We start from the raw sequence: 22,543 nt of genomic DNA on the forward strand, positions 1-22,543 counted from the left end.
CTCTTTGCCGCCTCCTGCTGGACAGGAGTGATATCCCAACAGTAATTAAGATGATCTGTGGACTCACTATATCTTAGGAAAGAAAAAAAAAAAAAACTAATTTATGCTTACCTGATAAATGTATTTATTTCCGGATATGGTGAGTCCACGGAATCAATTACTAGTGGGAATATCACTCCTGGCCAGCAGGAGGAGGCAAAGAGCACTACAGAGCATCTATCAAGAAAGCCTGTGGATCCCTTGACCTCGAGCTGTACCTCAGAAGCTTAGCATTCTGCCGAGAAGCCATGAGATCCAGTTCTGGCTGCCCCCAATTGAGGATTAAACTGGAAAATACTTCCGGATGGAGTTTCCATTCCCCTGGATGAAAGGTCGGTCGGCTCAGAAAATCCGCGTCCCAATTGTCCACTCCTGGGATGTGGATTGCAGGAAGACAACAGTTGTGAGACTCTGCCCACTGGATTAACTGGGCCACCTCTGACATGGCCAAGGAACTCTGAGTTCCCCTCTGGTGGTTGATGTACGCCACCGAAGTTAAGTTGTCCGACTGGAACCTGATAAACCGGGCTAAGGCTGAGGCCAGAAGATACCTCGGCAGCAATATCTTGCAAAGTAACTCCAGACAGAGCATGAGAGGAAACGCAGGGCACTGCATGTGCAGATGAATAGGATTGGGACGCTTGAGGAGAAAGCTGCGGCACATCTGAAAAAGGAGGCTCCTGAACATTCATCCGCCTTAGCTATGATGGCTCAGAATCAAAAAATCTATTTCTATAAGCTAAAGTTCTTTCAATACATGAAAAAAAAAAAAAGTTACTGGGGGTTCCACCTGGGCATCAAAACAGAAGCTACAGGTAACATCCTGCACAGCCTCCTGATCCATAATACAAAACAAAAAAAAAGCAAAACATTTTTTTTAAAATTTACCAAATTAAGAAAACATACCCCAGATAACACTACACCTGACGTGTGCCCTACCTGTCCTGCAACCCGCAGCAAACTGAGGGAAAAAAAAAAAAGTTCCTGTTTACAATCCGGTTTTTCAGAAAAGCAAAAAACAGCAAGAAGCCTTCTAAACAGCAGAGCATCAGAAATATGCGCACCTCCCTCTTACAGGAAGTGGGAAAAAAGCACCAAAAAACTGACATCAAAGAATCAACACCTCCCTAAAAGGGGCGGTCCTACAGCAAACAATTTTTTTTTTTAATTATTATTATTATTTTTTTTAAACAACTTTCTTGAAAACAGGCTTAAAAACAAACAATACCCCCCCCCCCAAAAGTACATAATCCGTTACTAAAAACGGATCCTTACTGAGCCATCAAAAAAAAAAAAAAAATCATCACACTAACGGTGCCTGCAAAAACTGCCATAAAAACCTGCACCCTGACAGGAATAATAAAAAACATTCAGCTGAAACGCTGCAGGGGGACAAGTGCCAATTTTTTCCCTGCTACATAGAAAATTTAATTGGCACTTACCTTAATATTTATCTGTCCGGCAGCAGGACAGCTCACCTGGTTTGAGAGGATGCCATCCCTCACATGGGCCTGTGGAAATACAGAAAGACTGAATAAACTTACGCAGGCCATCTAAATAGGGCAGCAAAATGTTTGGGAAAACGCATTGAGGATTGTACCCCACAAGTTCCCCACTGCCCTACTTTAGAGACTGACATGGGCTAAGGCTAGACCCTTTAGAAAGATCAGAGCAAACCTACTCTGCTTTAAAATAAAAAAAAATCTTGATTGCAGATCAGACAACAAAACTTCACCTCCTCCTTGCACCGCAGGCAAAGAGAATGACTGGAGGTTATGGGTAAGGGAAGTGACATATATAGCAGCTTTGCTGTAGTGCTCTTTGCCTCATCCTGCTGGCCAGGAGTGATATTCCCACTAGTAATTGATTATGTAGACTTGCCATATCTTAGGAAAGAAATATTGCACACAATAGTTATAAGGGCTCAGATATATACAATATATCGGGTGTTGGGGGGGGGGAAGCAGATGCAGGGATTTTACATTGACATACACATACATTGAGAAACATGGATTTATATGTATAGAGATATGTTTAACTATGGAGATAATGAAAAGATTTCACATTACAATCTTATGCACAATAAACAATATCTCAGAGGGATTTTAAAAGAGATTCACATATAGATTGAGATATTTAGACATATATATTCATATACATATCTCGCTATAAATAGATATCAGTCCAAAAATCATCCCATAAATAGAGAAAACATAATTTATGTAAGAATTTACCTGATAAATTCATTTCTTTCATATTAGCAAGAGTCCATGAGCTAGTGACGTATGGGATATATATTCCTACCAGGAGGGGCAAAGTTTCCCAAACCTTAAAATGCCTATAAATACACCCCTCACCACACCCACAAATCAGTTTAACGAATAGCCAAGAAGTGGGGTGATAAGAAAAAAGTGCGAAAGCATATAAAATAAGGAATTGGAATAATTGTGCTTTATACAAAAAAAAAAAATCATAACCACCACAAAAAGGGTGGGCCTCATGGACTCTTGCTAATATGAAAGAAATGAATTTATCAGGTAAGTTCTTACATAAATTATGTTTTCTTTCATGTAATTAGCAAGAGTCCATGAGCTAGTGACGTATGGGATAATGACTACCCAAGATGTGGATCTTTCCACGCAAGAGTCACTAGAGAGGGAGGGATAAAATAAAGACAGCCAATTCCTGCTGAAAATAATCCACACCCAAAATAAAGTTTAATGAAAATATAAGCAGAAGATTCAAACTGAAACCGCTGCCTGAAGTACTTTTCTACCAAAAACTGCTTCAGAAGAAGAAAACACATCAAAATGGTAGAATTTAGTAAAAGTATGCAAAGAGGACCAGGTTGCTGCTTTGCAAATCTGATCAACCGAAGCTTCATTCCTAAACGCCCAGGAAGTAGAAACTGACCTAGTAGAATGAGCTGTAATCCTTTGAGGCGGAGTTTTACCCGACTCAACATAGGCATGATGAATTAAAGATTTCAACCAAGATGCCAAAGAAATGGCAGAAGCTTTCTGGCCTTTTCTAGAACCGGAAAAGATAACAAACAAACAGACTAGAAGTCTTTCGGAAAGATTTAGTAGCTTCAACATAATATTTCAAAGCTCTAACAACATCCAAAGAATGCAACGATTTCTCCTTAGAATTCTTAGGATTAGGACATAATGAAGGAACCACAATTTCTCTACTAATGTTGTTGGAATTCACAACCTTAGGTAAAAATTGAAAAGAAGTTCGCAACACCGCCTTATCCTGATGAAAAATCAGAAAAGGAGACTCACAAGAAAGAGCAGATAATTCAGAGACTCTTCTGGCAGAAAAAATCGCCAAAAGGAACAAAACTTTCCAAAAAAGTAATTTAATGTCCAATGAATGCATGGGTTCAAAAGGAGGAGCTTGAAGAGCCCCCAGAACCAAATTCAAACTCCAAGGAGGAGAAATTGACTTAATGACAGGTTTTATACGAACCAAAGCTTGTACAAAACAATGAATATCAGGAAGATTAGCAATCTTTCTGTGAAAAAGAACAGAAAGAGCAGAGATTTGTCCTTTCAAGGAACTTGCGGACAAACCCTTATCTAAACCATCCTGAAGAAACTGTAAAATTCTCGGTATTCTAAAAGAATGCCAAGAAAAATGATGAGAAAGACACCAAGAAATATAAGTCTTCCAGACTCTATAATATATCTCTCTAGATACAGATTTACGAGCCTGTAACATAGTATTAATCACAGAGTCAGAGAAACCTCTTTGACCAAGAATCAAGCGTTCAATCTCCATACCTTTAAATTTAAGGATTTGAGATCCTGATGGAAAAAAAGGACCTTGCGACAGAAGGTCTGGTCTTAACGGAAGAGTCCACGGTTGGCAAGAGGTCATCCGGACAAGATCCGCATACCAAAACCTGTGAGGCCATGCCGGAGCTACCAGCAGAACAAACGAGCATTCCTTCAGAATCTTGGAGATTACTCTTGGAAGAAGAACTAGAGGCGGAAAGATATAGGCAGGATGATACTTCCAAGGAAGTGATAATGCATCCACTGCCTCCGCCTGAGGATCCCGGGATCTGGACAGATACCTGGGAAGTTTCTTGTTTAGATGAGACGCCATCAGATCTATTTCTGGAAGTTCCCACATTTGAACAATCTGAAGAAATACCTCTGGGTGAAGAGACCATTCGCCTGGATGCAACGTTTGGCGACTGAGATAATCCGCTTCCCAATTGTCTATACCTGGGATATGAACCGCAGAGATTAGACAGGAGCTGGATTCCGCCCAAACCAGAATTCGAGATACTTCTTTCATAGCCAGAGGACTGTGAGTCCCTCCTTGATGATTGATATATGCCACAGTTGTGACATTGTCTGTCTGAAAACAAATGAACGATTCTCTCTTCAGAAGAGGCCAAGACTGAAGAGCCCTGAAAATTGCACGGAGTTCCAAAATATTGATCGGTAATCTCACCTCCTGAGATTCCCAAACTCCTTGTGCCGTCAGAGATCCCCACACAGCTCCCCAACCTGTAAGACTTGCATCTGTTGAAATTACAGTCCAGGTCGGAAGAACAAAAGAAGCCCCCTGAATTAAACGATGGTGATCTGTCCACCACGTCAGAGAGTGTCGTACAATCGGTTTTAAAGATATTAATTGAGATATCTTTGTGTAATCCCTGCACCATTGATTCAGCATACAGAGCTGAAGAGGTCGCATGTGAAAACGAGCAAAGGGGATCGCGTCCGATGCAGCAGTCATAAGACCTAGAATTTCCATGCATAAGGCTACCGAAGGGAATGATTGTGACTGAAGGTTTCGACAAGCTGAAATCAATTTTAGACATCTCTTGTCTGTCAAAGACAGAGTCATGGACACTGAATCTATCTGGAAACCCAGAAAGGTTACCCTTGTCTGAGGAATCAATGAACTTTTTAGTAAATTGATCCTCCAACCATGATCTTGAAGAAACACCACAAGTCGATTCGTATGAGATTCTGCAAAATGTAAAGACTGAGCAAGTACCAAGATATCGTCCAAATAAGGAAATACCACAATATCCTGTTCTCTGATTACAGACAGAAGGGCACCGAGAACTTTTGTAAAAATTCTTGGGGCTGTAGCTAGGCCAAACGGCAGAGCCACAAACTGGTAATGCTTGTCCAGGAAAGAGAATCTCAGGAACTGAAAGTGATCTGGATGAATCGGAATATGCAGATATGCATCCTGTAAATCTATCGTGGACATATAATGCCCTTGCTGAACAAAAGGCAAGATAGTCCTTACAGTTACCATTTTGAATGTTGGTATCCTTACATAACGATTCAATATTTTTAGATCCAGAACTGGTCTGAAGGAATTCTCCTTCTTTGGTACAATGAAGAGATTCGAATAAAACCCCAGCCCCTGTTCCAGAACTGGAACTGGCATAATTACTCCAGCCAACTCTAGATCTGAAACACATTTCAGAAATGCTTGAGCTTTCACTGGGTTTACTGGGACACGGGAAAGAAAAAATCTCTTTGCAGGAGGTCTTATCTTGAAACAAATTCTGTACCCTTCTGAAACGATGTTCTGAATCCAAAGATTGTGAACAGAATTGATCCAAATTTCTTTGAAAAAACGTAACCTGCCCCCTACCAGCTGGGCTGGAATGAGGGCCGCACCTTCATGTGGACTTGGAAGCTGGCTTTGCTTTTCTAGAAGGCTTGGATTTATTCCAGACTGGAGATGGTTTCCAAACTGAAACTGAAACTGCTCCTGAGGAAGAAGGATCAGGCTTTTGTTCTTTGTTGAAACGAAAACGATTATTAGCCCTGTTTTTACCCTTAGATCTTTTATCCTGTGGTAAAAAAGTTCCTTTCCCACCAGTAACAGTTGAGATAATAGAATCCAACTGAGAACCAAATAATTTGTTACCCTGGAAAGAAATGGAAAGTAGAGTCGATTTAGAAGACATGTCAGCATTCCAAGTTTTAAGCCATAAAGCTCTTCTAGCTAAAATAGCTAGAGACATAAACCTGACATCAACTCTGATAATATCAAAAATGGCATCACAGATAAAATTATTAGCATGTTGCAGAAGAATAATAATATTATGAGAATCATGATCTGTTACTTGTTGCGCTAAAGTTTCCAACCAAAAAGTTGAAGCTGCAGCAACATCAGCCAATGATATAGCAGGTCTAAGAAGATTACCTGAACACAGATAAGCTTTTCTTAGAAAGGATTCAATTTTCCTTTCTAAAGGATCCTTAAACGAAGTACCATCTGACGTAGGAATAGTAGTACGTTTAGCAAGGGTAGAAATAGCCCCATCAACTTTAGGGATTTTGTCCCAAAATTCCAATCTATCAGACGGCACAGGATATAATTGCTTAAAACATTTAGAAGGAGTAAATGAATTACCCAAATTATTCCATTCTCTGGAAATTACTTCAGAGATAGCACCAGGAACAGGAAAAACTTCTGGAATAACCACAGGAGATTTAAAGACCTTATCTAAACGTTTAGATTTAGTATCAAGAGGACCAGAATCCTCTATTTCTAAAGCAATTAGTACTTCTTTAAGTAAAGAACGAATAAATTCCATTTTAAATAAATATGAAGATTTATCAGCATCAACCTCTGAGACAGAATCCTCTGAACTAGAAGAGTTATTAGAATCAGAATGATGTTCATTTAAAAATTCATCCGAATACAGAGAAGTTTTAAAAGATTTTTTATGTTTACTAGAAGGAGGAATAACAGACATAGCCTTCTTGATGGATTCAGAAACAAAATCTCTTATGTTATCAGGAACACTCTGAGCATTAGATGTTGATGGAACTGCAACAGGTAATGGTATATTACTAAAGGAAATATCTGCATTAACGAGTTTGACATGACAATTAGTACAAACAACAGCTGGAGGAACAAATACCAAAAGTTTACAGCAGATACACTTAGCTTTGGTAGTTCCAGCACCAGACAGCGATTTTCCTGAAGTATCTTCTGACTCGGATGCAACGTGAGACATCTTGCAATATGTAAGAGAAAAAACATATAAAGCAAAATTGATCAAATTCCTTAAATGACAGTTTCAGGAATGGGAAAAAATGCCAAGGAACAAGCTTCTAGCAACCAGAAGCAATGAAAAATGAGACTTAAATAATGTGGAGACAAAAGCGACGCCCATATTTTTTAGTGCCAAAATAAGATGCCCACATTATTTGGCGACTAAATGCTTTTGGCGCCAAAGAATGACGCCACATCCGGAACGCCGACATTTTTGTCGCAAAAGAAAGTCAAAAAATGACGTAACTTCCGGCGACACGTATGACGCCGGAAACAGAAAAGATTTTTTGCGCCAAAAAAGACCGCGCCAAGAATGACGTAATAAAATGAAGCATTTTCAGCCCCCGCGAGCCTAACAGCCCACAGGAAAAAAGTCAAATTTTTTAAGGTAAGAAAAAATGATTGATTCAAATGCATTATCCCAAATATGAAACTGACTGTCTGAAAATAAGGAATGTTGAACATCCTGAGTCAAGGCAAATAAATGTTTGAACACATATATTTAGAACTTTATAAAAAAGTGCCCAACCATAGCTTAGAGTGTCACAGAAAATAAGATTTACTTACCCCAGGACACTCATCTACATGTTTGTAGAAAGCCAAACCAGTACTGAAACGAAAATCAGCAGAGGTAATGGTATATATAAGAGTATATCGTCGATCTGAAAAGGGAGGTAAGAGATGAATCTCTACGACCGATAACAGAGAACCTATGAAATGGACCCCGTAGAAGGAGATCATTGCATTCAAATAGGCAATACTCTCCTCACATCCCTCTGACATTCACTGCACGCTGAGAGGAAAACCGGGCTCCAACCTGCTGCGGAGCGCATATCAACGTAGAATCTAGCACAAACTTACTTCACCACCTCCATAGGAGGCAAAGTTTGTAAAACTGATTTGTGGGTGTGGTGAGGGGTGTATTTATAGGCATTTTAAGGTTTGGGAAACTTTGCCCCTCCTGGTAGGAATGTATATCCCATACGTCACTAGCTCATGGACTCTTGCTAATTACATGAAAGAAATATTTATTTATAAATAAAAAGAACATTCGAGTTTTAAAAACAATTTTCGTAATATTAAATATTCGCATTTTCATGTACACTTTGAGGAGAATACGTCAAGGGCTTTGCGCAACACATTAGGGTTTTTGTTTCTTTTTTCTATTTGTCTTCTCCATTGACTTCTATGGGGAATACGTGAATGTGCACGTGATTTGGCTGTTTGGATTACGTGGCTTAACACGCGCGAAAAATATGTTATTTTGTAACTTGTAATAGGTGTGCAACCACAAATGCGAAAAAACCATAACGCGTACTATGTTTTAGCAAATGATTTGCAATCTTGCCCTTAGTGTTTAATGTCCCTTTAAGGTCTGAATAAAATTTATATAAGAAGAGTTGTCATCGTAAACTTAAGTTAAGCTTAACATGCTCACAAAGAGATATATGTTGATATTTGCATAAAATGTACCTCCTTTAAGAAATTCTTCTATATGGTCTTTGAAAGGCTGTAGATGTTCCTCTGAGGATTTCTGATAAACTTTTGCAGCTGCCGTCTCACATGCTAGAATAGTAAACAAAAAGGGACAAAGGTCAATATGAAAATTATTAAGCCCACCAGCTAAAAGGGCCATGATAGCCAAATGTTGAAACACTTGAAAGTGATGCAGCATAGCTGTAAAAAGCTGTCTAGATAAGATCCCCTGAACATCTCTATGTAAAAAAGAAAGATATTTTACCTCAAAATGTCCTAAGTATTCAAAGTATTCTCTCTTTTTTTAATCTTTATACATTGTCCTTAACAATTACACTTTCCCATCATCTCAGATTAGATGGTGGTGTTTATAATACAGCAGAGATGGCAACATGGCAACTTCCATTGTTTTCTTGACATTAAAACTATACACTTATTTTGTCAATATTTAAAAAGCTAATGAAGCCTTAATACATCTGCATGTTATCTCAGACTAATCTTTTCTTTGAATGCATAATTCTATCTAGCATTTATTTAGTGTTTAATGTCCCTTTAAAGATGGTAAGTGGCTGGCAAAATTCTGATAATTGTGATTCAAGGTCATAAAATCTATTATTGACATTGTTAGATAATGAAAAAATGTTTTGTTTGAATTGAAGAAACTGTTGCTAAGCAGCAAGAGTGACCTGTTGATGCTTAAAAAAAAAAAAAAAAAAAAAAAAAAATATCACAACAGTCTTTGATAAAGAAAGCTTTAAATTAAGCAAAATGCGAAATTTCCAGAATACTCATGTCTGTTCCATTACACAGACATCCCAACTATCCCTGAAGTTCAGGGAGTATCCCTGATTGTAATAGCGGCTCCCTGATGCCAGCAAATGGAATGCAATCTCCCTGAAACTCCAAGTACCATGATTCAATGTTGCCCAAATCCGGAAAAGTGTTTAAGGATTGTTTTTCACAGAAAAAAAGCTTTCTTTAAGGAATGCCTTTAGTTGCTGGGACGTTATAGAACCCTCAAAGCATGCATCAGTAACCAAAACGCCCCACGCTGATTTTAATAAAATAAAAACAAAAATACTACCTTATTTACTGCACGTAATTAAACTTCGGATGCTAAAATATTTAAGCATTCAACATGCGTACGATCACTGGAGAATAGGTTTGTTGTATGTGGTTGAGCAATAAAGCTACTTTTTTTTTGTGACTTTAGTGGGAAGCTACTTTAGTGATAAGTCTCCATCTTATTTAGGGTTTCAAAGTGTCCAATATATAACTGGGATGGGGGGGTGGTGGCGCAGTAGCGGGTGAAGCCACCTCCCTGAAATTAGTTTTTGCAGATTGGGATGTCTGCATTACATGAAAAAAAATGAAGTGATCCCGCCATATGTAAGGTATATTTAGCAACAAAAATGACTCAAATTGCAATACTTGCCAAAACGGACAAAAATAAGTCAACTGTGCTCTACACCACTGTTTCTCAACCGCAGCCCTCAAGTAACCCTAATAGACCAGGTTTTTATTATAGCTGAGCTAGAGCACAGGTGAAATAATCATACAGGAATTCAGACATAGCAGGGGGGATCTACATACATGTTGTGGCTCAAATAAGCACAAATACAGCATCTACTTCACATTTCCTCCCATAAAACAGATTTACTTAGAAAGCCGACTGAGTTCAAACTCTGGTGTTTAACCAATACACCCAAGCTATGGACACTGTCGCTGACTAAACGTCTGCTGGATAAATTCAGTGGGGATTCACTCTAGCTAATGGAACAAGGAACTCTTGAGTACTCTAGGCATCAGAGCTTGAGCTTAACTATAAAGTTCTGACTTGCAGGTATTTAACCCCAGCTCGTCGGAAGCATATTTCTTAGCATCATTAAAGGGACACTGAAGGCCCAAAAAAAACTAAATCACAGCAAAAAAGAAACTACAAATTTAAATATATTTACAGTGCCCTGTTTAAATTACTTACCATTTGGAAGATATTTGGCTCTGAAAATGTAACACTTTCCAAACCCACTCCATTTATCGTTTTTATCTTTTTCCAATCTGGGCTGACAACCCAAGTTGGAATATGGCGACCGTTATTCCTGATGCGTATGCGCAAGATAGCACAACGTCATCCATTACGTCACTATCTTCATGTCAGTTTTATATGCAGTAGAGTGCGCATGCGCAAAATGCCGTAATCGGCAGTTCACTATATTGAAAAGGAGATACGATACAATTCTATAAGCAGTAGAGTGCGCATGCGCAAAACGATGTAATCTGCTGTCAATTATATGCAAAAGAAGGAGATACTATAGGTTAGTGATTTTCGAAATGTACTGCCCATATTGGAGGGCTGGATTAGGCGACGTCAGGATGAATTAATAAAAGATGTCTTTATACCGTTATTCAGCTTAGTTTTACAATGAATATAGGTTAGTTTTTTAATAATTATATGTATGTGTTGAAATGTGGGTTCCGTTTTGAGTAAAAAATGCAAACGTTAGTAATCCTTTAAGGGCTACACTGGCAGGAGGGTGGTGAGGTAGGTCATATGCTACATACCTGGTGGAGTTGCTCACAAATATAACCTTTATGAAGGGAGGTAGAGGGATTAGGGAAATATCTGGGACAACTTATTTTCTTCAGATAAGTCATGTCATTCTTTTTTTTTTAAATTCTTTTTATTGAGAGCCAACATATGAGTACAGTAATCAACAGTTCAATACAGTATCATGAAGTTTACATCCATTAATATAGTAGATATACCATTCTGTAAGAGGCGATATTATTCAGAACATAGTAGAGATTCAGTATATCAATACAACACAGTTAAGATATTCCGGATGCTAATGGCAATTGACATTGTTGGTGTCTACATATGTTTAGCCCACACATTTTACATTTTCATCCCCAACAAGTCCCCGAGCCCTCCCCCCCAACTCCAAAACAGTAACCACTTTATAACAGTAATACAAAACAAAAAAAAAAAAAAAAAAAAAAAAGAAGCCACAAAAACAAGGAAAAGGGGTGAATCTCCCCCTCCATCCCCTCCGCCCCGCCCCCCGCCCCCCCCCTCCCCCTTCTGATCTAGAAGAGCATCTCTTCACAATTACCAGTCTCATCTCGAGATTCCATATAGCCGTCTAGGCATTGCCACTCCCCCTTTAATATAGCTGCCAGCACAACCTCCTGATGCCTGAAAGGCCTCAGTATCTGTCGCTGCAGCGGCGGAGCCAGTGTGAGAATAAGGGGTCGCCACTTTTTAAGGAAGTGGGGGAGCCTTCGCTCTGTATCTAGCTTGGTGTCATATTGTTCAACAAACAGCTGTTTCATTAAGCTCCGTTTGAATTGTGCAATGGAAGGGGGCTGTCTATGAATCCATCTAGTTAGTATGCAGCGCCTCGCCAGCAAAACACATAACGTTAATAGTTTATGTAAACGCTTGTAGGAGTCCTCCCACTGAAAGAGAAACACCTTGCCTATGTCTAAGTTAAGGGAGATTTGGAAACTTATACGTACCCAATATTGAAAATGACCCCAAAAGCGTCTAATTAGTGGGCAAGTGAAAAGATAGTGTCGGAAAGAAGGGGAATCTTCTCTACATTTAACACATCTGTTAGGGCACCCCGATTTCCATTTAGACAGTCTGTTAGGGGTGAGGTAGTCCCTATGCAACAGCCTAATCTGCGCTTCTCTTAGTGGTATATCTAGAGTGGCTGCTCTAGCCATTTCCAGACTTCTACCCAAGTCTTGGGTGTCCAATTGTGGAGAGATGTCGGCCCTAAGCCTTTCTAATATTTGTGTCTGCATCCCCTCCTCCCCTCTTCTTATCAATACTTTATAGAGGTTGGAGATAGCAAAGATCCCTATCTTAAACAGGGTATGTGTGACAGCAAAGGGTGAAGCATTCCAGAATGTGGGGTTGTCTCTTTGGAGTCCGGTGACATAATGCCTAACCTGTAGGTACGCATAGAAATGTTTGTGCGGGATGTGAAATCTGTCTCTAATGTCTTGGAAGGATCTAACGGAATGTAACAAGGGATCCAGCAAGTCACCCACAGTCCGTAGCCCCTCGGCGTACCAGAGGCGAAACGGTTCACAATCATTACCCGCTGGGAATTCTTGATTACCGACAAGGGGGATAAACCTAGGAGATGGGCAGGAGACACCCATAAATTTGTTAAGCAGAGTCCACGCTCTTAGGGGGTCCCTATACAAGAAATTATTACGAATTTGTACCGGTGCGTCCTTTAGTCTGACATAGGGCAAGTAAGATAAGGCCAATGGGGCACATCCTGCCTCCTCCAGGTGCGACTCATAAAAGTGAGCAGTGTTAAGCTGCCAATCTGTGACAAGCCTTGCTAGGGCGGCCCAATTATATAATTTTAGGTTGGGGAGACCCAAACCCCCACTGAGATAGGGCTGGCTAAGTTTGTGGACCGCTATACGTGACTTCCTCCCTCCCCAAATGAAGTTGATCATTGCCCTGTTAAGCATGGTTAAATCCTTTTTTGTCACAAGGAAGGGCAGCATCAACAGGGGGTACATTATCTTAGGCAAGATCGACATTTTTACCAGGTTAATACGTCCAGACAGCCCCAGAGGAAGATCAATCCAGCCCCGGAGCTGAGTGGACAGTGCTTTACACCTGTCTGATATATTAAGGTCATAAATCCTTTGAGGATCCCTGTGAAGCTGAATTCCCAGGTATGTGAGAGAATTGACCATCACCTTAAATGGGTATGCGTGAGGGGAGTTAGGATGCTTGTGCAGCCACAATATTTCTGATTTGGATGTGTTGACTTTATACCCCGAAAAGCTGCCGAAATCCGAGATAGCCTGTAATATGGGGGATATGTATAGAGTCGGTGATTCCACGAACAAAAGCATATCATCAGCATATAATGCCAGATGTGTAGGGACACCCCGTATCCGCATCCCGGGAAAGACTTGCTTTAGCTTGAGTGCCAAAGGTTCCAATGCCAGGTCGAACAGTAGAGGGGAGAGTGGGCAGCCCTGTCTGGTCCCTCTCTGTAGAGCAAAGTCAGGGCAAAACAGGCCGTTAGTCAGTATTCTAGCAGTTGGGGAGTCATAAAGTTTGTGGATAATATTGAGAAAGGGGCCGTCGAATTTAAACTTGGTCATGGTATTGGTTAAGTGTGTCCAGTCCACTCTGTCGAAAGCCTTTTCTGCATCGAGGGAAAGCAGAAAGGCCTCCGGTCTGTCCGTAACCCCACCCTCAGTCTCCTTCGTCCAGTAGTGATTGATCGCATGGAGAACCCTGCGTAAGTTGACAACAGAGGTACGCTTGAACACAAAGCCTGTTTGGTCAGGGTGAAGTAGGGATGGCAATATAGTTTTCAGTCTGGTGGCCAGGATTTTCGTGAAGATTTTGTAGTCGGTGTTTAGTAATGAGATGGGGCGGTATGACTCTGGCATGGAAGGGTCTTTCCCAGTTTTAGGAATAAGGGTGATGTGGGCAGCGGCAAAATGTTGCGAGGGTAATACGTCTTCCAAAAAGTAAGTGTTATATAGTTTAGTTAAAGTCGGTGTAATCTGCGCATGTAGAATCCGGTAGAATTCAGATGGTAAACCATCTGGGCCCGCCGCCTTACCAAATGCCAAGGACTTTAGGGTGAGCGTGACTTCATCTGGGACTATGCGAGCATTCAGAAGGTCCGTTTGTTCCCTCGTCAGCTGCGGGAGATTAATGGTCCTCCAAAAAGAGCTCTGCAGCTCAGGGGGGCCTGGTTGTTGTTTAAGATATAATTGGGAGTAATAATCCGCAAAGCACTTAACTATGCCGTCAGGCGTACGGAATGTTTTGCCCTGAAATCGTAATGCCACCACATTAGACCTAGTAGTCTTTGGTTTTGTGAGAGTCGCCAAAAGCTTACCCGATCGAGCCCCAAAACGGTAATATTTACTGGCCGTACGAAGCAAACCCGATGCAGCCTGCTGCCCCATAAATGCATCAAACTCTGACTTTACCGCCACATAAGCCTCATAGGTGTCTCGCGTCTTAGATTGACGGAACGCCAGATATGCCCTACCCAATTTCTTACTAAGGTCGTTATGTCTCTGTCGTGTTCTATGTCTGAGATTGGAGGTGTAGGAGATGATGGCACCGGAAAGTACTGTCTTAGCCGCTTCCCAAAAGAGTTGGGGGTTGTCTACATGTGCTATGTTATCCGAATAATAGTCTGTCCAGGACTGTGTTAAAAATTTAATAAAATTTGTGGAGGAAACAAGGTAGGAGGGAAATCTCAAGGTGTTTCTATTAGGGCACGGTCCCCTAGCTCCCATCACCAATTCGATTGGGGCGTGGTCCGATATGACTATCTCTCGTATACGACACATCTGGACCTTGCTAGTTAGAGAGTTAGGAATTAAAAAAAGGTCAATTCTAGACAGAGTGGATTTAGCTCTAGAAAGACAAGTAAAATCCCTGCCCTCTGGGTGTAGTAACCTCCAGATATCACACACATCTAAAGATGATTCGAGCATGTTAAAGATCTTAGTTTCAAATCTAGCCTTATAATTGATCTTGGGGTCCCCTCTAGTCGGGTTTTCAATCCATAGTCTGTCCAATGTGTGAGATGGGGCAATATTAAAGTCACCTCCGATTATAAGGTTCTCACCCATATGGGGGAGTAAAAATTTCGTTAAGGTCTCCCAGTAATCCTGGGATCTATGATTGGGGGCATAGATGTTACATAGTGTGTAGTCAAGGGAATTAATCCGTGCTTGCACCAGTATAAATCTCCCCTCAACATCAGTCTGTACCAGATTAACTTGAGTATCCAAGCGTTTACCAAAAACTATGGCCAGGCCCCTACTAGCGCTAGAATGAGACACAAATTCCACATGGCCCACCCAATCTGATCTAAGCTTAAGGTGTTCTACATCAGTTAAGTGTGTTTCCTGTATAAGCGCTACGTCTGCCCCTTGTCGCCTCAGATGGGTAAGTATAGCTTTGCGTTTTATGGGGGAGTTAATACCCCCCACGTTCCATGAGACAAATTTTAATGACATTTTAAATCACCAGAGCACAGAGTACACCCGGGGCATCCCGGGAGTAGCGAGGGACAGGGGGAGGAGAGAGAGGGGAAGGAAGAAAAAAAAAAAAAAAAAACCCATTAACAAAAAGGAAAACTACAAAAATATGAGATCTGAAAAAACATACTGAGTGATATAAATAACAAGTATAGACCATCCCTGAGATCTCTTGAGAGAAAAGAATCATACATTGTGTAGGACATAAATACTCATACAATGATATAATCTGCATTGCCCCATTACGTACAAGCATGTCAATGGCACTAAATATTGTAGCTAAACCATCAAGAACATCCAGGGGTACAGGAGGGGGGGGCGGCCGCAGGCAACCCCACATCGTAGTGTGACATAGCAGTAATAGCTTGAGTTTTACCCCTCCCGAGCCAGACAAAGTCCGTCCACGAGGGAGAAAGGAATGCACACGGCCGCCCCCCCATAGAGCCCATGACATAAAATTGGACAATACCCGCGAACAAATGGGTGAGGAAAGTAAATACAACAACAAAAAAAGGGCAGAACGAGTGATAATGAAACCAGCAATAATACAACCAATAACAATAGCAGTGACAGTCCCAACAAATCAGCAAAACCTCCTGCCATCCCCCCCATCCCTGTCTTTTTGAAAGTCAAGAACCACCCTGGTTTCCTGGGTTTCAGAGGGGGGTCAGGCGCCCCTAAGTTGTTGCCGAGCAACAAAACCTCAAGAGGCTAGGAGTATGCCCCTCCAGGGCCGCCCGTAGGCAGCCCAGGAGGGACAAAGGGTAATCTGCGTCCACCCCATCAGGAAACCCAGCAGATGACAACAAGTAGAGCCTGCACAAAAGGAAAACAACAAGAAAAGTTTACCAATAACATTTTGTATTTTTTCATGTAGTATACTCATCTGGGCCTGGAAGTCCACATAGAGGGGGAGCAGGAGGCCCCCGCACAGCGTCCCTTCCCCAAGTGAAGTGCCCCCACTGAGCACAAATCCCTCTCCCCTTGAGAGCCAGGAGGGGGGTGAAACATGTTGAATAGAGAGGTAGAAGACCTCCATTTGCGTGTCCTATTTTGACAGTAATTGTCACTTAGATTACCCCTCCAGGGGTCCGATCATGTGGGGGGTTGGTGATCCTCCGTAGCAAGGTAACTCTGAAGTGCTTGAGGCGTATGGAAGAATTTAATCCCATGAGGAGTATGCAGGCGCAGCTTAGCTGGATAAAGCAAGGCCACCTGACGGCCCCGCTCGTGGAGCTGTGAACAAAGAGGGGCGAAGTCCCTTCTCTGCTTAGCGACATCCGATGAGAAATCTTGGAAAAGCAACAGACGGGAGCCCTCAAAGCTAATTTCCTTACGGGCTCTGTAGGCTCGAAGTATCCTGATCTTCTCTTGGAAATTTAAACATTTAAATATAACCTGTCTAGGTTTTGAGTTGAGGTGTTCAAGTGTACGTTCAGGCCCAATCCGGTGGGCTCTTTCAACATCAATGGGGAGGATATCGGAGGGGATCCCCAACATTCTCGGGAAGGTCAGAGCAGTGAACTCTAAGAGGTCCTTCCCCTTGACAGATTCTGGGACGCCAATGATGCGTAGGTTATTACGCCTGCTTCTGTTCTCCAGGTCGTCAACCCGATCCTGGAGTAATTTGTTTTGTTTAACCAATTGCTTGAGAGTAACCCCCTGGCTATTCTGTCGATCCTCCACATCAGAGATGCGCAACTCCGCTGTGTTAAGTCTTGAGGAGAATTGTCGCACCTCAGATGTCAGGGTATCCACTCCTGATTGTAAAGATTCCATTTTTGGGAGGAAGAACGATTTAAGCTCCTGCAAGAGGGAGGCCTGATCTGGGATCTGAATTATGGGGTCTCCCATGGGTTGCTGATCATGCTGTAGTTCCACAGGTTGTTTTTGTTTTTTTTCTGCGTTTTTCACTCTGTGAGACTCATGGCGGCAGAAGTAGCAGGGGACAGTCTTTGAAAATATTTGTCAACTTTCATGTGGCCCCACTAGACCGTTAGTCAGGCAAACTCAGCCTTGATGACAAAGAAGCAGTATGATGTCAGCTCCAGGGTAGAGCCCCCCGCAGCAAGTGGAATGTAGCCAGAATGAAAAAGAGGTGTGCAACAGCAAGGATGAGGGCAGCTAGTGAAGGGCTTTATACTTTTTAAAGAAAGGTGACTTGTTTCCCTTCGAGTTTCCCCTCCGCTAAGATATGTGGCAGCGCCAAGCAGGGCCTCCCTCTCCCCCTCCGTTTCAGAGGCCAATCAGTTCTATAAGTGTAAGCCCCCTGTATGATGAGCAGGGGCAGCACCCACAATAATAATGCCAGTCTTTATAAGACCCAAACGTGTGGCTCAGTATCTGCCCCCTCCACACCTAGTGAGTCTCTAAGGCCAGGTCTCAGGGGAAAAGGTAATCACGTGAGGCCCCCAGGCCCCGGGTCATTCCTCCACTTGTCTCCTAAATGGTTGAGATTATAAGGCAGCAGTTACACGGGTGCGGTAGAAGCAAAACCGCTCCGTGAAGATAGGTTGTTACCTGCCCTCTGATATTCCGGCAACAGCGTGGTGTGTGTGGTGCGGCCCGCCACGCTGGAAACAAAGATGGCGATGATGCGGCCGGAGCGCGATGCGTCTCAAGGCTCCCGGTTGCCAGGACTGATGGTATGTCCTGCTCACTTAGGGTCGATGGCCGGCGCAAGTAGTCTCCTACCCGGCAAATCAGTTATGAGAGGCAGGGCAGCGTCGTAATAGCAAGCAAAGGTACTTAGTTATCCGCTGGCTTGCGGAGCTCCATCTAAACACGTCTGCCCTGTAAGCCTGCCCACCGGAAGTCAAGTCATGTCATTCTTAATAATAAACTAGGGGGCCCCTGCAAGATTAGGCTAGCTACCTTTTAAATAGCTATCAACAGTGCAAAATCTCTAATAGCTAGAAAATCTCAATTGACCACACTGAACCACGTGCACTCATCTTATTTCCCTATTCAATGTAAGGAAGTTTACAATGAAATCTCACGAGAGTTAAGTGAAATCTCATGAGATCACAGTAAAAAAAAGAGTTCATGACCTCAGCACAGTTGATGCTGATTGGCTGCTGTTCATGTCTTAATTTTCTTTTACCTACAGCTGTGCATTAGCCGAGTATAACTTTTTACACAGAACTTACTCTGCTGAGCTGAGGAAATTGTGAGGTAAAATATCTTCCTTTTTTACATAGAGATGCTCAGGTGATATTTTCCTGTCAGCTTTTTACAGTTATGCGGCATCAGATTCAAGTGATTTAGCACATGAGTATTATGTCCCTTTAAGGAATACCATCACATGTTTATTGCTTTACTTTTTGACATCTAATATATTGGTTAAATGTATAATATTTGTTTTGTCTTAATTTGACTTGGTAAATAAAGATGAAAAAATTGAAAAAAAAAAAAAGATCATCAATAGAAGCTGCTGTTTTAGAGTATACAAATTACAAAGAAAACGAGCTGAGCTAAAGATTAAAACAAGACACATCCTAAGGAAGAGGTGTGGCTTTGACATACATAGTGTTGCAGAGTCTGGCATTACCAATTCACAGGCATTTTATCAGTACAAGTATTTGTTTATATTGTTTTTGTATGTTATATAGATTTCGCAATTTTAACTATATAAAGTATTATGGTCATATCTTTTTCATTATGTGTTTAGCACAGCTCCTTTTACTTTGTAATTTTAAGACATTAATTTTGAAAATAGACATCTAAAGGTTCAGTAACAAATAAGTGTACATTTGTAATAAGGAATTAACCTTTTCCATGATCAAACACTGATATTTGTATACTTATAAAAAAAAGTTTATGGCAGTTTGAGTAAATATAACTTCATGTTGAAATGAATGGCTATTTACCATGTAAGTCTTTCTTTATTTTACGGAGTTCTTTCTGAAAGTCTTCAAACTTCATCTGCGACACTTGAAAAAGATCTTGTGGTTCCGGCAATGTAAACACACATTCTTCTTTGCCTGCATTCTGGGGTTGAAACGTATATTGTGTTTTAATAAAACAAATTAAAAAGTCAAACAAGTACTTTCATTCTATTTTTCATAGCATTATATAAATCCAAATAAAAACTTTAAGTAAATTGATTTAAAAGGATTTTGTTATTTTTCTAAACTTTTCACATTTGTCAGTCCAAAGGAACATTAGTATCTATGTGTAAAAAAATAAATAAAAATGGATTGCAGTTCAACATTCTTGCCTCAGAAATAAAGTGTACCCTGATAAGGACGCTGCTGATTGTGTTTTTATTTATTTACTTACATTAACAAAATAGTGAATAAAGTTATAAAAATGTCCGAAATATAAATGAAATGACATTTCATTATCACATGCAGGGCCAACCTTAGCATGTGCAGCCTCTTGGGCAAACCTTAGCATGTGCAGGCCCTTGGGCAAGTTAAATGTGTGGGGCCCATCAGCTCAGTGCCCTAATTTCCCTGCCCTCTATATTATCCACCCCTATCACCTGTAAAAAGAATAACACTGTATATTGCATCTCTTGATCCTATAAACACTTCTTACTAAACTAAATACAGGATGCTCATTGCACCTCTCATACCCTCACCACTGGCATGGAAGGGCCCCTCAAAGTGTGGGGCCCTGGGCAGGTACCCCTCATGTCCTGCACAAAGGCCTGGCCTGATCACGTGCCACATACTCTTGAGAATAAATATGTTACTTTATGTTCTTGTACAGATACATCTTGAAATATTAGGTTATATATTAGAGTCTCAGTATATTGTAAGATAAAGGCAAGTTATATTATCTGTTTATATTATAATCAGGCACATTTAAGATATAATCAAGTTTATTATAGCCCATGATACTGCAATCTTTGAACAAGGAGATGGGAAAAGAGTAGAACTTCTAAATTATGCTACATAGAATTTATGAAGACACTTCTCAATTAAAAATCTAGTCAATGCATCAACATTACCTTTGTTTATCAAAGTACTGCAACATTACTATTGAACTTGTTACCCCTCCAGCTTTAAATAATGACTGCGTGTAATTTCTCTTTTGAAAATTTTTTTTTTTTTCTTCTGATGTTTTATTTAATTTGGTTTTATTTTTAAACCAAGCACAATTTTAAATGTTATTTACAAATCAAAATATGACATCATGAGACATTTGAGAAATACTGAGTTCATTACCTCATCAAAGTGACGTAAATAGTATGAAACTATGTAAGAAAGCAAATTCCTGCTGTTATCCTATTTAAGAAAAACATGTGATTAAAGATATTTATACACAAACATTACAACACCTTAAAGAAAAAAAGCACACTGAAAAATGTTTATTAGCTGCATGCTCAATAAAGCTTATCAACTTTGAAGTTAAACATATTGCTGGTTCTGAAACAGAGCATTTTCCTCAGAGTATGATGTTACGGCATATCATTAAAGAGTAGTAAATACTAACAATTTGTTTAAAGGGGCAATATACAAATAGATTTTAAGAGTTGTATTACAAACAGCTGTAGGAATACCCTTTTATATAGTCTAGGCCAGTTGGTTCTCAAAAGCTGCTGGGCCGCGACCCAATAGACCTCCAGACACTCGCTCCGACAGGCCCACCTTTACACATATATAAAATTTCGGATGGGCCTGTCAGAGGGCAACTGCGCATGACCGTTGGCGCACTGTGAGCGGGTAGCGGTGGGCAGAGCGTGAGACATCGGCTCACAGGAAAGTAGCCCACTGATGCCAATGCATATAATTAGGGCAGCCACTGACATATTATATAGTTTACAGTGGGTTAATTATATATAATAATTCATTGGAACCATCTATCTCTAGATATAGTTTCCAGTGGGTTAATTATATGATAATTCATTCTGACACCAATTAATTATTATATATCTGGATCCCACTGATAACTATTTTTTTTACAATTAACCCACTGTACACAAATGTATTGTGTGTATATAAAATGAACCCACTGACACCATTACACACATACAGTATCTCACAAAAGTGAGTACACCCCTCACATTTTTGTAAATATTTTATTACATCTTTTCATGTGACAACACTGAAGAAATGACACTACAATGTAAAAGTAGTGAGTGTACAGCCTGTATAAAAGTGTAAATTTGCTGTCCCCTCAAAATAACTCATACAGCCATTAATGTCTAAACTGTTGGCAACAAAAGGGAGTACACCCATAAGTTGCAATGTCCAAAATGGGCCCAATTAGCCATTTTCCCTCCCTGGTGTCATGTGACGTGTTACAAGGTCTCAGGTGTGAATGGGGAGCAGGTGTGTTAAATTTGGTGTTATTGTTCTAACACTCTCTCGTTATGGTCACTGGAAGTTCAACATGGCACCTCATGTCAAAGAACTCTGAGGAGCTGAAAAAAAAAAAACACAATTTATGCTTACCTGATACATTTATTTCTCATGTGGTGTATCCAGTCCACGGATCATCCATTACTTGTGGGGATATTCCCCTTCCCAACAGGAAGTTGCAAGAGGACACCCACAGCAGAGCTGCTACATAGCTCCTCCCCTAACTGCCATATCCAGTCATTCGACCGAAACAAGCCGAGAAAGGAGAAACCATAGGGTGCAGTGGTGACTGTAGTTTAAATCTAAATTTTGACCTGCCTGAAAATGACAGGGCGGGCCGTGGACTGGATACACCACAAGAGAAATACATTTATCAGGTAAGCATAAATTGTGTTTTCTCTTGTAAGGTGTATCCAGTCCACGGATCATCCATTACTTGTGGGATACCAATACCAAAGCTAAAGTACACGGATGAAGGGAGGGACAAGGCAGGTACCACTGCCTGTAGAACCTTTCTCCCAAAAATAGCCTCCGAAGAAGCAAAAGTATCAAATTTGTAGAATTTTGAAAAAGTATGAAGCGAAGACCAAGTCGCCGCCTTGCAAATC

The 22,543-nt window shown here is 40.8% G+C and overlaps 1 protein-coding gene across 1 annotated transcript in view; it reads right to left on the minus strand.

The window, feature by feature from the left end:
* The window catches only part of LOC128657841 (formin-2-like), a 141,631-nt gene that overhangs the window by 66,506 nt on the left and 52,582 nt on the right, over positions 1-22,543 (minus strand). The window contains exons 8-10 of the mRNA XM_053712263.1: positions 20,799-20,858; positions 19,494-19,614; positions 8,566-8,658 (exon numbers count right to left, since the gene is read on the minus strand). Coding sequence (XP_053568238.1) covers positions 8,566-8,658; positions 19,494-19,614; positions 20,799-20,858 — 274 coding nt within the window. The remainder of the gene's footprint in view (positions 1-8,565; positions 8,659-19,493; positions 19,615-20,798; positions 20,859-22,543) is intronic.

Source organism: Bombina bombina, chromosome 4, assembly GCF_027579735.1.
Source record: "Bombina bombina isolate aBomBom1 chromosome 4, aBomBom1.pri, whole genome shotgun sequence".
Taxonomy (NCBI): domain Eukaryota; kingdom Metazoa; phylum Chordata; class Amphibia; order Anura; family Bombinatoridae; genus Bombina; species Bombina bombina.